This window comes from Silurus meridionalis, chromosome 5, assembly GCF_014805685.1.
Source record: "Silurus meridionalis isolate SWU-2019-XX chromosome 5, ASM1480568v1, whole genome shotgun sequence".
In the NCBI taxonomy this organism is placed as follows: Eukaryota; Metazoa; Chordata; class Actinopteri; order Siluriformes; family Siluridae; genus Silurus; species Silurus meridionalis.
This window is the reverse complement of record NC_060888.1, coordinates 28,721,769-28,736,768: the sequence shown is the minus strand read 5'-3', so window position 1 is coordinate 28,736,768 and position 15,000 is coordinate 28,721,769. Positions and strand designations below refer to the sequence as shown.

At 44.0% G+C, this 15,000-nt stretch overlaps 1 protein-coding gene across 7 annotated transcripts in view; it reads right to left on the bottom strand.

Annotated features, from left to right (window-relative positions):
* LOC124386103 (coiled-coil domain-containing protein 136-like) overlaps positions 1–15,000 on the bottom strand; it is a 31,411-nt gene that overhangs the window by 3,242 nt on the left and 13,169 nt on the right. For 6 of the 7 annotated variants that reach the window (XR_006925846.1, XM_046849744.1, XM_046849748.1 and 3 more), the window contains 4 exons: positions 10,396–10,470; positions 2,622–2,798; positions 703–814; positions 415–628 (listed from right to left, as the gene is read on the bottom strand). Coding sequence is in view for 6 of the 7 variants with exons in the window: in XM_046849744.1 (XP_046705700.1) it covers positions 415–628; positions 703–814; positions 2,622–2,798; positions 10,396–10,470 (578 nt within the window). In the remaining variant the exon portion in view is untranslated. The remainder of the gene's footprint in view (positions 1–414; positions 629–702; positions 815–2,621; positions 2,799–10,395; positions 10,471–15,000) is intronic. The other variant, XM_046849743.1, reaches the window with a different exon arrangement.

Genomic DNA, 15,000 nt, shown 5'->3' with positions numbered 1-15,000 from the left:
TGCCCCAGCCTATCCACCCCAGCCCACCTTCCCAACCCACCTGCCCCAGCCTATCCACTCCAACCTCCTGCCCCAGCCTATCTACCCCAACCCACCTGCCCCAGCCTATCTACCCCAGACTATCCACCCCAGCCTATCTACCCCAGCCTATCCACCCCAACCCACCTGCCCCAGCCCACCTTCCCAGCCCACCTGCCCCAGCCTATCCACCCCAACCCACTTACCCCAGCCTATCCACCCCAGCCCACCTTCCCAGCCTATCTACCCCAGCCTATCCACCCCAGCCCACCTGCCCCAGGCTATCTACCCCAGCCTATCCACCCCAACCCACCTGCCCCAGCCTATCCACCCCATCCCACCTCCCCAGCCTATTCACCCCAACCCACCTGCCCCAGCCTATACACCCCAACCAACCTGCCTCTGTAGTTGTTCTGCTCTCTCCTCAGCTTGTTTGAGTTGGTCTCTAAGGGAGAGAGTCTCTGAGAACCCTGAGCTCAAACTGGTAGGTGTGAGAGGCTTTCCATCAAATGAAATGTTCTTCTGAACACAAGCATCCACCAAACCTGAAGGAGAACTTGATCCCCCAATCACAGTCTTCTTCTCTCCACATTCCACACCACCTGAGCTGCTAAAAAAAGGTCACTATAACACAGAGAACAGTTCAACTTAATCTGGTGAGTGTGCATTAGTGTGTATTTTTACCCAGTCCTCTGCAGCATGTGAAGCTTTTCTGTCAGTTTCCTGTTGGTATTCTTCAGCATCTCACACTCTGACTTCAGATGGGAAAACTCCTCCTTCAGCTGTTCCACGTCACCTAATAAATCACACAGGTCTTTAAATGATTTACATGAACAGATTCCATCATCCATCAGTCAGACCACTTCAGGAGATCCACTGCGAAATTCAGCTGCAATTTATATGACTATAAATACATCTGTGTCTGCAAGCCACACTGGACAAACAGTCGCATGCTGCATGCACTCCATCTCCTTCACTCTGCTATACAGGAATAGAAGAAAATCTGCACAGCTGGTGTACTTACTCCTTCTGCCTGAAATAATCGGCACACTCCTGGAGGAACCTCACCGCTGAGTTAACAAATCAGTGTTCACAGAATCAGTGTAAACATAATTACCATATCTCAGCAAAACCTCCAGCCTGAAAACACCTGAAACTATCTCCAGACCAGCCACCATTGTGTAAGAATTCATTTTTATTATCTTGTTATCATCATCTTTAAATGCTCCTGACCCTGATTACATTTCCCAAGATCCCAGAAACCATGGTTTATTAATAAACCAGCTCATAATAATCAAATCATCAAAATCCAAAAAAAGCCTAATTTCGTAATAAAAATGATAAACCTGGCAACCTTGCAGATAAAAAAGATAAACAGATTGGATTTTATTGACTGAATTAATTACACGATCATTACATTCTGATCAGGAACACATCGGCCAATCAAATTATAAATCAGACGATGCGATGACGAGAACATTTTGTATTCAAGAAGAAAAGGTGTGTGTGTGTGTGTGTGTGAGTGTGTGTGTGAGTGTGTGTGTGTGATAGATTTATGCTTAGGTGTTTATAATAAGACCCAGATTACTAGTGAGTTACTGATGGATACTAACATTTATTTTAATATCCAGACGATTCACCACTGAAAGAAAAGCAGCAGTGTGTCTTCACTCATCAGTGAGATCAGGTGCTGTAGTGTGTGAAGCTGAAGTTTAGTGAGTCATGATCTAAAGTCTGATCCTGTTTAGCAGCACACTGTGTTTATGTGTTTATTAGGAAACTGTTTGACCTTTAACCAAAAAAGGACTCCTGATGAGTGCTACAGTAAATACAGGAATACCAAAGACTTCAGCTGTTGAGACACACTCCACTCTTCATCTGATCTTCACTGCAGGACCAAATACTGGAGCTTTGTGTAACTACAATCCAACAAACCAAAAGTTTTTCAGCCAAACAGAAATCAGAACACACTGGAAAGGGAAATCGAGCTATGAAGGTTCTTCAGGTTCCTCAGTGTCTGATGTCGTGTTCTCATTAATACACTGACATCACACTCTCGGCATCTTAACTCCCCCCACCCCAACACGCTTGCTCATACACACACACACACACACACACACACACATACGTAATGCCAGTGGCTTCCGCCTCTTATTAAAAGCGTGATGATTTATATTTCTAGCTGCAGGACGTTAAGCATTAGGTCGGCTTTGGAGATGAATTCAACAGTGAGTGTTTATTTCACGGTGATATCAGTGCACACAGAAGTGTGTGAGGAACGCATGCTCTTCACCAGACAAAATAAACAGCAATGCTCTGTCTGGAGATTTCTCCTGGATAAATGATCCTTTAGAACACTCAGTTGTTCATAAGACCTTCATCAGTCTGGTTTTATCTACAGCCCTGGAAACACTCAGCACTGACACCTGGCTGGTGATCAGAACCGGTGAGTGTCAGTGGCATCAATGTAGATCAGGTCTGGAACTCAACTACACTTCTAAATCAATAAGGACAAGACAGTGTGGGGTGGGACAAGGTGGGGGCAGGGCAGAGCATGGTGGGGCGGGGCAGGGCAGGGCGTGGCAGGGCAGGCTCTTCCTCACCCTCTCTCCTCCTCTCCTCCTCTCTCCTCTGACTCTTCATGGCGATCTCAGCTCTCAGTGTGACCGTCTCGAGCTCGTACTCCTCTGTGGCCTGCTGGAGCGTCAGCACCTCCTCCTGCAGCTCCACCTTCTGCTGCTCCACTCCCTCCATTTCCTGCTGCACTGAAAACAGCTGGGCTGAAAAGAGAAAGGGAGAGGGAGGGAGAGAAGGAGACATAGGGAGAGAGAGAGAGAGAGAGAGAGAGAGAGAGAGAGAGGAGGGAGGGAGAGAAGGAGACAGAGCGAGAGAGAGGGAGATAAGGAGACAGAGAGAGAGAGTAACACAAGTCACATCATCAAAAATCAGGGTGACTTAATAAATTAATAAATAAGTAAATAAATATGTATAAAGATGGTTATATATTTGAGTAAAACATGAGTAATGAGTTCAGTTCTGGTGTAAAGTTTATTCTCCTTCTGTAACAGAGCACAAATCATTCTCCAACACCACACACATTTAAACACTTCCACATCATTCATACTTCTGTACAAATTACAATCTATTAAACTCTTGATTTGATCAGCCTTTTTAACATTCTTGTGTTCTCACAGTCAGTGTTCTGTGTGATCTGGTTTCCCCGGCTCAGGTATATCTCCATCTTCACCTGACCGAGGATAAGATTAACCAGTTGGCATCTGAACCTGTGTTTCCTAACGTATTTAAAACCAAAAATAAAACACTGAACAGTAAAATCAACATAAAAAGACCTTAAAAAAGACCTCTGTAAAAACACAAACAGTGACTGCAACCTGAAGCAGTGAACAAAAGCATGAAAACTGTTTCTCTCTGTGAACAAAAAGGACAGTCAGGTGTAACATCAGGGTTTAAAACAGAAATAAAAGAGTTCACAGAGATAATACCATGTAAAATCCTCCCCTGGAGATCGCAGCTCTTTTTGGTTACGGTGGTTTGTACAGTGTCTCCACTCTGGTTTAATATCAGCAGTAAAACCCTGAACACTTCTCCATGGGGGTCCACCCTCCCACTCAGCCTTTTCTTATTCAGAACCTTAACACACGTTCTGTAGAGCAGCTTCCCAGACACTGACCCAAAGTCTATCTCCCCTTTACCCCTGCACTCCAGGAGGGGGCGTTCACACCCGTCGAGGTCAGGAGCAATGCTCAGCTGGGGAAAGAGTTCATCCTCTGCAGGACCAGCCTCAGTGTGTTGATAGTCCATCAGCTGAACCTGCTCCTCTGATGTTAGTGCAGATCTCCAGCGGTGTAGCAGCTGATTGACAACACACAGGGACCTCAGTCTCATACGCGCTGCCAGGTCCTCTGCCCTCAACAAGTCTGACCCTGTGATGTTCACAAGCTCCCGGAGTGTCATGATGCCCAAGGAGATTAGAGTGTAGGAATGGTTACACTGGAGATGTCCAGTCGTCTGCTGTACACCAAAGGCTCCACCAGCAACCAGTGTAGTGTTCGACAGCCTTTGTTTTGTTTTTCAAAAACGTTCCAGATTTAAAAAAGTCCACAGTAAAACATTGGTAATCCAGAAACGTCCAGCATTTTTGTGTCCATTAAAAACAAGGTTCTGTCCAGCCCCAGTCCTTCAACTGTGCGTAATAGTCCACTGGCTGCTGCTCTCCATACTAAGTCTCTGGGTCCAGTGAGGAGCCTCTGGATGAACTGGAGGTGGAAGTTGGACCAGCCTGTGCCCTTCTTCCTTTTTCGGCAAATAGAGAATAGAGACTTTACTTTTACCCCAGTTGACTTTGGCAGAAGATAAAACCTGAAAGTCTTTTAAAATATCAGTTAAAAACTTTGCATCTTCTTGTGTGTTTATCATGACCACCAAGTCATCTGCGTAAGCTGACAAGCATATGGAGGCTTTAACATGTGGAATATTAAAACCAGAGAGATGAGTCCTTAATTTGTTTAAGAGGTTCAATCACCAGAGAGCCATTGCCTGATTCCTCTGTACACTCTAAAAGGAGCACATAAACCACCGTTAACCTTCAGTACACTCACAATTTCACTTTACAGCACCCTGATCATAGCTCTGAAACCAGGGTTGAACCCATAGGCTTCCAGCACCTTCCACAAGTATTTATTCTCAACCCAGTCAAAAGCCTTTAATCTGGTCTAGGAAAATCAGACCAGTTTTTCAGCCTAATAGCCTGGAGATGTCCAAAATGTCACAAATTAAATGCACGTTATCAAATATGGACCTATCAGGCACACAGTACGTCTTGTCTTGGTGAATGATCTGCTCTATCACCTTCATCAGTCTCGATGCTAATGCTTTTGACAGCAGCTTGCAGTCAGTGAACAGTAGTGACACCGGGTGCCAGTTCTTCAGGTGGGTCAGCTCTCCCTTTTTCAGCAGCAGGGTCAGAATGGCCCTCCTGCAGCTCCCATTGAGCTGCCTGACACCTGTCCATTTTCCATCCTCTGGAGAGCCTCATGGAGTTCCTCCAGCAACAACTCCCTGTCCCACTCTCTGTCTACTTGCTCAGAGAGTTTTGGCAGGTCCATGAGGAAGCTGGCCTTCACCACTTGTGCCTTTGACCACTCACTACTGTACATCTTCGAGTAGAAGCTTATTGTCTGCTTGCGAATTACAGTGGGTTCAAAGCCCTCAATATGTACCTTCCTTAAGAATCATAAAGACCATTCTTCTAAATGACACCAAGAGACAGCTCTTTACCAATAACATCGTCCGAGATAAAAGAAGGGACATTAGACTACACGATCTTCTTCGCTGGGGAACTGAGGGGAGAAACCAATATTGTCTCATTATTCACCAGTATTACAATCTTAGTTAATTTTCTTACTTATCAACATGATTCAGAAAAAACACAATTGCACTGTTCATTCTGGAGGCAGAGACAATGTTCTCATGCCCCACCACGTTACCGACTGCTAAACAACATTCCTCGACACTCGCCGGACAGACCACATGCACACCGTGCCGGCAAGTCAAACTCTCACACAACTTCGCGTTCCGATAAGATAAGATAAGATAAGATAAGATAAGATAAGATAAGATAAGATAAGATAAGATAAGATAAGATAAGATAAGATATACCTTTATTCATCCCACAGTGGGGACATTTCTTATCTGCCATAGCCATGCTTTAACGCCACGCCACTCACTCACACACACACACACACACACACACACACACACACACACACACACACACACACACACACACATACACACACACACATACACACACACACATACACACACACACACACACACACACACACACACACACATACACACACATACACACACACACACATACACACACACACACATACACACACACACACACACACACACACACACACACATACACACACACACACACTCACTCACACACACACACACATACACACACACACACACACACACACACACACACACACACACACAACACACACACACACACACACACACACTCACAGTCACTCACACACACAAAGTATATAGGGACAAACTTACACTTATAAAGAACATCTTCATTTTTATCACCACATTATCTGTGTAAAGCTGCTCTGAGACAATGTTCATTATTAAAAGCTCAATACATCATGAGACATCCAATATGTCACAAATTAAGTATACGTTATCGAATATCGACCTGTCAGGCACACAGTACGTCTTGTCCTGGTGAATGATCTGCTTCATCACCTTCATCAGTCTCGATGCTAATGCTTTTGACAGCAGCTTGCAGTCTGTGCACAGTAGTGACACCAGTTCTTCAGGTGGGTCAGCTCTCCCTCCTCTCACACTGTCCTGTAGGATTCCCAGCACATCCTGCCCTATGGTTTTCCAGAATGCCTTGAAAAAGTCCACAAGGCTCCTGTCCCGTTCTCCAGTCCTCCTGAAGCTCAGCCAGTATCAGCTCCCTGTCCATCTTTCTGGGCACTGACTATGGAAGCATAGGCAGGTCTTTGAGGAAGCTCTCCTTCACTTCCTGTGCCCTTGACCTCTCACTGCTATACAGCTTTGAATAGAAGCTGACTGTCTGCTGGCGAATTTCATAAATCTTTTCTGTCTATTCTTTTGTTCTAAACTGAAGAAGAACTTGGAAGGAGCATCCATCTCAGTAACACTTCTAAAGCATGAGTGGACTAGCTACACTCGCACACTCCTCTACACTCACAGTCCGCTACACTGCACACCTCTACACTCACAGTCCTCTACACTCGCACACTCCTCACACTCGCACACTCCTCACACTCACACTCCTCTACACTCCTCTACACTCACACCTCTACACTCACAGTCCGCTACACTCGCACACTCCTCTACACTCACAGTCCGCTACACTCGCACACTCCTCTACACTCACAGTCCGCTACACTCGCACACTCCTCTACACTCGCACACTCCTCACACTCACAGTTCAATACACTCGCACACCCTCTACACTCACACTCCTCTACACTCCACACTCCTCTACACTCCTCTACACTCGCACACTCCTCTACACTCACAGTCCGCTACACTTGCACACTCCTCTACACTCACAGTCCGCTACACTCGCACCTCCTCTACACTCACACTCTACACTCACACTCCTCTACACTCCACACTCCTCTACACTCACACACACTCACTCACACACACACACTCCTCTACACTCATACTCCTCTACACTCGCACACTCCTCTACACTTACACTGCTCTACACTCGTACACTCCTCTACACTCCACACTCCTCTACACTCGCACCTCCTCTACACTCACACCTCTACACTCACACACTCCTCTACACTCACACACACACTCCTCTACACACACACACTCACAGTCCGCTACACTCGCACACCCTCTATACTCACACACTCCTCTACACTCACAGTCCGCTACACCAGCACACTCCTCTACACTCACACACTCCTCTACACTCACAGTTCGATACACTCGCACACTCCTCTACACTCACACTCCTCACACTCACACTCACACCTCTACACTCGCACACTCCTCTACACTCACAGTTCAATACACTCGCACACTCCTCTACACTCACAGTCTGCTACACTCGCACACTCCTCTACACTCCTCACACTCGCACACTCCTCTCCACTCACAGTCCGCCACACTTGCACACTCCTCTACACTCACAGTTCGATACACTGCACTCCTCTACACTCACACCTCTACACTCACACTCCTCTACACTCGCACACTCCTCTACACTCGCACACTACTCTACACTCATACTCCTCTACACTCGCACACTCCTCTACACTCACACTGCTCTACACTCGTACACTCCTCTACACTCACACTCCTCTACACTCACACACTCCTCTACACTCACACTCTACACCCGCACACTCCTCTACACTCACACTCCTCTACACTCACAGTCCGCCACACTCGCACACTCCTCTACACTCACACACCTCTACACTCACAGTCCGCTACACTCGCACACTCCTCACACTCGCACACCTCTACACTCACACTCCTCACACTCGCACACCCTCTACACTCACACACCTCTACACTCACAGTTCGATACACTGCACACCTCTACACTCACACACCTCTCACACTCACACTCCTCTACACCTCGCACACCCTCTACACTCACACTCCTCTACACCTCGCACACCTCTACCCTCGCATACTCCTCTACACTCATACTCCTCACACTCGCACACCTCTACACTCACACTCCTCTACACTCGCACACCCTCTACACTCACACTCCTCTACACTCACACACCTCTACACTCACAATCTACACTCTCACACCTCTACACTCACACACCTCTACACTCGCACACCCCTTTACACTCACAGTTCGATACACTCGCACACCCTCTACACTCACACACTCCTCTACACTCACAGTTTGATACACTCGCACACTCCTCTACACTCACACACTCCTCTACACTCGCACACTCCTCTACACTCACACTCCTCACACTCACACTCCTCTACACTCACAATTCGATACACTCGCACACTCCTCTACACTCACAGTTTGATACACTCGCACACTCCTCTACACTCACACTCCTCTACACTCACCTCCTCTACACTCGCACACTCCTCTACACTCACAGTCCTTTACACTCGCACACGCAAGTCAGGTTTATTTTTATTGTACTTTTCACAACAGACATTGTTTCAAAGCAGCTTTACAGAATGTAACAGTGAAGGTGAATGGTGTGTGTTTATCCCTGATGAACACCATGGAGACTGTGGTGAAGGAAAAACTCCCTTAGATGTTATGAGGAAGAAACCTTGAGAGGAACCAGACTCAAAAGCAGAACCTCATTCTCATCTGGGTGACATCAAGAGTGTGATTATAGTCTTTAAACACTACAGAACACTGGAGAGTGAGAACATGAGCACTGGAGTGTGTGATTATGAGTGATGATCTTTCTACAGTCTTTTACAGTCATTATGGTTATAAAACTGGGAGCTACTGAGCAACTCATAAAGTAGCTCAACATCTGAGATCATCACAGATCCAACACCAGCTTCTCCATGCCATTGGCACTGGTACATCTCTCAAAGGTTCGGGATGTTTGTGGGCATCTACTTCTTTAAAGGTCCATAATCTTCATGAGGTGGGACGTGACTGGGGCTGGAGCAACCTCAGGACGCCTCGGGATGGGGAGAGAAAGAGAAGCAGTGGAGAAGAATTAGCGTAGCTGCTGTTCATGATATTAACAGCACAAGTTGATAATGTGATGTGATCAGATGTTCTGGAGCACAAGGTTATGATGTGATGTGTGTTATGTGTAAGAACTCGCTAAAAACATACGTCTTTAATCTGCACTTAAACTGGGAGAGTGTGTCTGAGCCCTGAACACCGTCAGGAAGACTGTTCCAGAGTTTAGGAGCTAAATGTGAGAATGTTCTACCACCTTTAGTGGACTTTGCTATTCTAGAAACTAATAGAAGTACTTAAAAGTACTTACTGGAACCATGTGCTGTGGTCTGATGAGACAAAGATAAACGTGTTTGGCTCAGATGGTGTCCAGCATGTGTGGTGACACCCTGGTGAGAAGAACCCAGAAAAATATGTCTTGCCTATAGTTAAGCATGGTGGTGGCAGCATCATGTTCTGGGGCTACATGAGTGCTCCTGGTACTGGGGAGCTGCGGTTCACTGAGGAAAACATGGATTCCAACATGTACCGTGAGATTTTGAACATGATACTCTTACTTTCAGAAACTGAGCCGAACGACAGTTTTCCAACATAATAACGACCCCAAACACACCACAAAGATGACAACTTCCTTGCTGAGGAAGCTGAAGGTGAAGGTGATGGAGTGGCCAAGTATGTCTCCAGACCTGAACCCTATTGAGCACCTGAGGGAATCCTCAAGCAGAAGGTGGAGAAGCGCCACGTGTCTGACATTCAGCAGCTCAGTGATGTTATTATAAGTGGAAGAGGATCCCAGCAACAACCTGTGCAGCACTGATTAATTCCATAACCAGGAGGATTAAATCAGTGCTACATAACAATGGTGCAACACACAATATTCACACTTTGGACACAGTTTTGGGGTGCACTTACTTTTGTGAGATACTGTATATAAATACTAAATTATATTCTCTATTATACATCAATTCATTTTATTTACCATTATTTTATTCATTATTGTCATTCCTTTATGTAATTTATCATCCAATCACAGCTAATAAGAGACAAAGACATTCAGACATTCAGATGGACAGAATTAGAGACAGACAGAGAAACAGAAATACAGACAGATATGCAGACAGGTTTGTTACCCTGTAGACACTGGATTTGTCGGGTGAAGGCTTCAGCCTGGTGTGCGCTCGCTAAGCGTTCCTCCTCCAGAAGATCTGCAGATAAATGAACAGAGATGAAACATTTTTGAAATAAAGCACATTATTCTCATTGAACTTTGAGGAACTCTGAATGGTTCTCCTCCATATTTTAGACCAGGGGTGGCCAACCAGTCAGAGACCAAGAGACACATTTTTTACTGTGTTACCGCAAAGAGCCACATCATACACATGGGCACACATGAACATCACCCATCCTTTCCTCTTACACACACACACACACACACACACACACACACACACACACACACAGACACCTCTGCTCAGCCAGGTTTATTGTAAATGTCACACACCAACATAATGACAGAAATTGACTCCTACAGTTCTAAGACCACAGGACAGTAATTTTCAAAAATAAACACTGCACTGTCTCACACACACACACACACACTCTCACACACAAACTCTCAGTTCAACCAAGTCCACAAACAAAAATATAATAATTTACAATAGCGTTTTTCTTTTACTCTGCATGTTACTTAGTGGGACTTTTGGCATTCCTTGCCTTGAACAATCCTCTTCAAATCTGCCTCGTATTCAGTTGTTGCCACTCGAAGCAATTCTTTCACACGTGTGTCAGTCAGAACAGATCGATGCTTTGATTTCACGTGTTTCAGGGTAGAAAACACAGACTGTGGGTTTTTATGTGCGTGTTCACTTCGCTTGAGTTCAATACGGTATTTGTTAATAACTGGAACTGTTTCTGGGAGCGTCCGAGGTTCTTCCGCCCTGATGGCCTGCACCCCAGCAGAGTTGGAGCAGCAGTGCTATCAGATAACAACTCCAGGATACTTCACACCATCTGACTGGTAAGACATCAGGAAATCTTTGACAATGAGAACATTTATACAACAAACCAAATAGTTACAAGTTCACACACAGCCCAGTTTATAGAAACTGTATCTATTCCTCGTGTAGCAAAACCAAGAAGTAAATACACAAGATCCAGAAACAATCTCATTGAAGTTAAAACTGAAAAATGCCAGATAAACAAACACCAAAAAGTTTTAAAGTTTGGTCTTTTAAACATTAGATCACTTGCACCCAAAGCACTGATTATAAATGAGATGATCACAGAGAATAATCTCGATGCACTCTGTCTCACTGAGACCTGGATTAAACCAGGTGATTATATGGGTCTAAACGAGTCGACACCGTCAGGATATGTTTATAAGCATGAGCACCGTCAGACTGGTCGTGGGGGGGGTGTAGGAACCATTTATACTGCTTCTCTTAATGTTAGTCAGATGTTAGGATTCAGCTTTAAATCATTTGAAGTGCTCGTTCTTAAAGTTGTACTTTCAGACTTACATAGAAAACTCACTCTGGTCACCGTGTACAGACCCCCAGGACCATACGCTGATTTTCTTCAAGAGTTTGCTTGTTTTCTATCAGATCTCTTGATCGATTTTGATAAAGTGCTGCTTGTAGGAGATTTTAATATTCATGTAGATGATGTAAACGATGCTCTAGGATTATCATTTGTTGACTTATTAAACTCTTTTGGGGTTAAACAAAACGTCACCAGACCAACTCATCGCTTTAACCACACACTAGACTTAATAATATCCCACGGAGCAGACGTCACTGATATAGATATTTTACCTCAGAGTGATGACATCACAGACCATTACCTCATACTGTACACACTACCGGTAGAGCAGATTAGCCGTGTTGCACCACGTTATCGACCTGGTAGGACTATTGTTCCAACCACTAAGGACAGATTCATAAATAACCTGCCTGATTTATCTCAATTTCTCACTAAACCCATAACTACTATTAATCTTGATGAGATAACTAAGAACATAGACCTTATCCTCACTAGCACATTAGACACCGTTGCCCCTATCCGGTTAAAAAAGGTTAGAGAACAAGCACCTGCACCTTGGTATAATAGTCATACACATGCCCTCAAGAGAACAGCACGTAATCTGGAGAGAAAATGGAGGAAAACTAAATTGGAGGTATTTAGAATCACAGATAAAGACAGTATGCTCAGCTACAGACAGGCGCTAAAAGCTGCTAGAGCTGAACACCTGAGCAAACTTATAGAAAACAACAAAACAATCCCAGGTTCCTTTTCAGTACAGTAGCTAAACTAACTACAAATCAGGGCTCTGAAAATTGTGTTCCATCACAGTTTAGTAGTGAGGACTTTATGATTTTCTTCACTGAAAAATAGATAACATTAGAAAAACAATTGTGGCAGTTCAACCTCTGACAGCATCTCCTGAGACAGTGTTACCTTCAACTCCACAACTCCACTGTTTTACATGTATAGGACAGGAAGAGCTGTATAATGTTATTGCCAAAGCTAAATCGACAACATGTCAGTTAGATCCAATTCCTACTAAATTACTGAAGGAAGTGTTATATACAACTGGTGAGCCTCTTCTAAATATTATTAACTCCTCACTATCTTTAGGTCACGTCCCTAAATCCCTCAAGTTAGCAGTTATTAAGCCCCTCATTAAAAACCTAATCTGGATCCAAACACGTTATCAAATTACAGACCAATTTCAAATCTCCCATTTATGTCTAAGATTTTAGAAAAGATTGTCGCTGCACAGTTATGTTCCTACCTGCAAGAGAACAATATCTTTGAAGAATTTCAGTCAGGTTTTAGGCCCCATCATAGCACAGAAACTGCTCTAGTTAAAATAACTAATGACCTGTTTTTAGCTTCAGACCAAGGCTTCATCTCGCTGTTGGTTTTACTAGATCTTAATAATATCCCACGGAGCAGACGTCACTGATATAGATATTTTACCTCAGAGTGATGACATCACAGACCATTACCTCATACTGTACACACTACCGGTAGAGCAGATTAGCCGTGTTGCACCACGTTATCGACCTGGTAGGACTATTGTTCCAACCACTAAGGACAGATTCATAAATAACCTGCCTGATTTATCTCAATTTCTCACTAAACCCATAACTACTAATAATCTTGATGAGATAACTAAGAACATAGACCTTATCCTCACTAGCACATTAGACACCGTTGCCCCTATCCGGTTAAAAAAGGTTAGAGAACAAGCACCTGCACCTTGGTATAATAGTCATACACATGCCCTCAAGAGAACAGCACGTAATCTGGAGAAAATGGAGGAAAACTAAATTGGAGGTATTTAGAATCGTATAAAGACAGTATGCTCAGCTACAGACAGGCGCTAAAAGCTGCTAGAGCTGAACACCTGAGCAAACTTATAGAAAACAACAAAACAATCCCAGGTTCCTTTTCAGTACAGTAGCTAAACTAACTACAAATCAGGGCTCTGAAAATTGTGTTCCATCACAGTTTAGTAGTGAGGACTTTATGATTTTCTTCACTGAAAAATAGATAACATTAGAAAAACAATTGTGGCAGTTCAACCTCTGACAGCATCTCCTGAGACAGTGTTACCTTCAACTCCACAACTCCACTGTTTTACATGTATAGGACAGGAAGAGCTGTATAATGTTATTGCCAAAGCTAAATCGACAACATGTCAGTTAGATCCAATTCCTACTAAATTACTGAAGGAAGTGTTATATACAACTGGTGAGCCTCTTCTAAATATTATTAACTCCTCACTATCTTTAGGTCACGTCCCTAAATCCCTCAAGTTAGCAGTTATTAAGCCCCTCATTAAAAACCTAATCTGGATCCAAACACGTTATCAAATTACAGACCAATTTCAAATCTCCCATTTATGTCTAAGATTTTAGAAAAGATTGTCGCTGCACAGTTATGTTCCTACCTGCAAGAGAACAATATCTTTGAAGAATTTCAGTCAGGTTTTAGGCCCCATCATAGCACAGAAACTGCTCTAGTTAAAATAACTAATGACCTGTTTTTAGCTTCAGACCAAGGCTTCATCTCGCTGTTGGTTTTACTAGATCTTAGTGCTGCATTCGACACTATAGACCATGATCTCCTCCTAGATCGCTTACAAAATTACATCGGCATTCAGGGACAGGCATTAAGCTGGTTTAAATCCTACCTGTCCGATCGTTACCATTTCGTAGATTTAAATGGAGAGCTATCCAGGCTAATGCAAGTAAATTATGGCGTGCTGCAAGGTTCAGTTCTAGGACCCTGCTCTTCACAATATACATGCTTCCGTTAGGAAATATTATTAGAAGGCATGGAATTAGCTTCCATTGTTATGCTGATGATACTCAGCTATATATTTCATCTAAACCAGGCGATACAGCTCAATTAACCCGGATAACTGAGTGTGTTAAGGAACTAAGAGATTGGATGACCCATAACTTTCTACTTTTAAATTCTGATAAGACTGAGATTTTGCTCATCGGCCCAAAAACTAGTATACAGACGCTCCAGCATCTCAACCTGCATTTAGACGGATGTTCTGTAACCACTAGTTCAACGGTAAAAGACCTGGGTGTTATTTTAGACAGCGACTTGTCTTTCAAAAATCACATCAATCAGGTTACAAAACAGCCTTCTTTCACCTTAGAAATATTTCTAAGTTAAGAAACATGTTGTGCATATCCGATGCAGAGAAGCTCGTC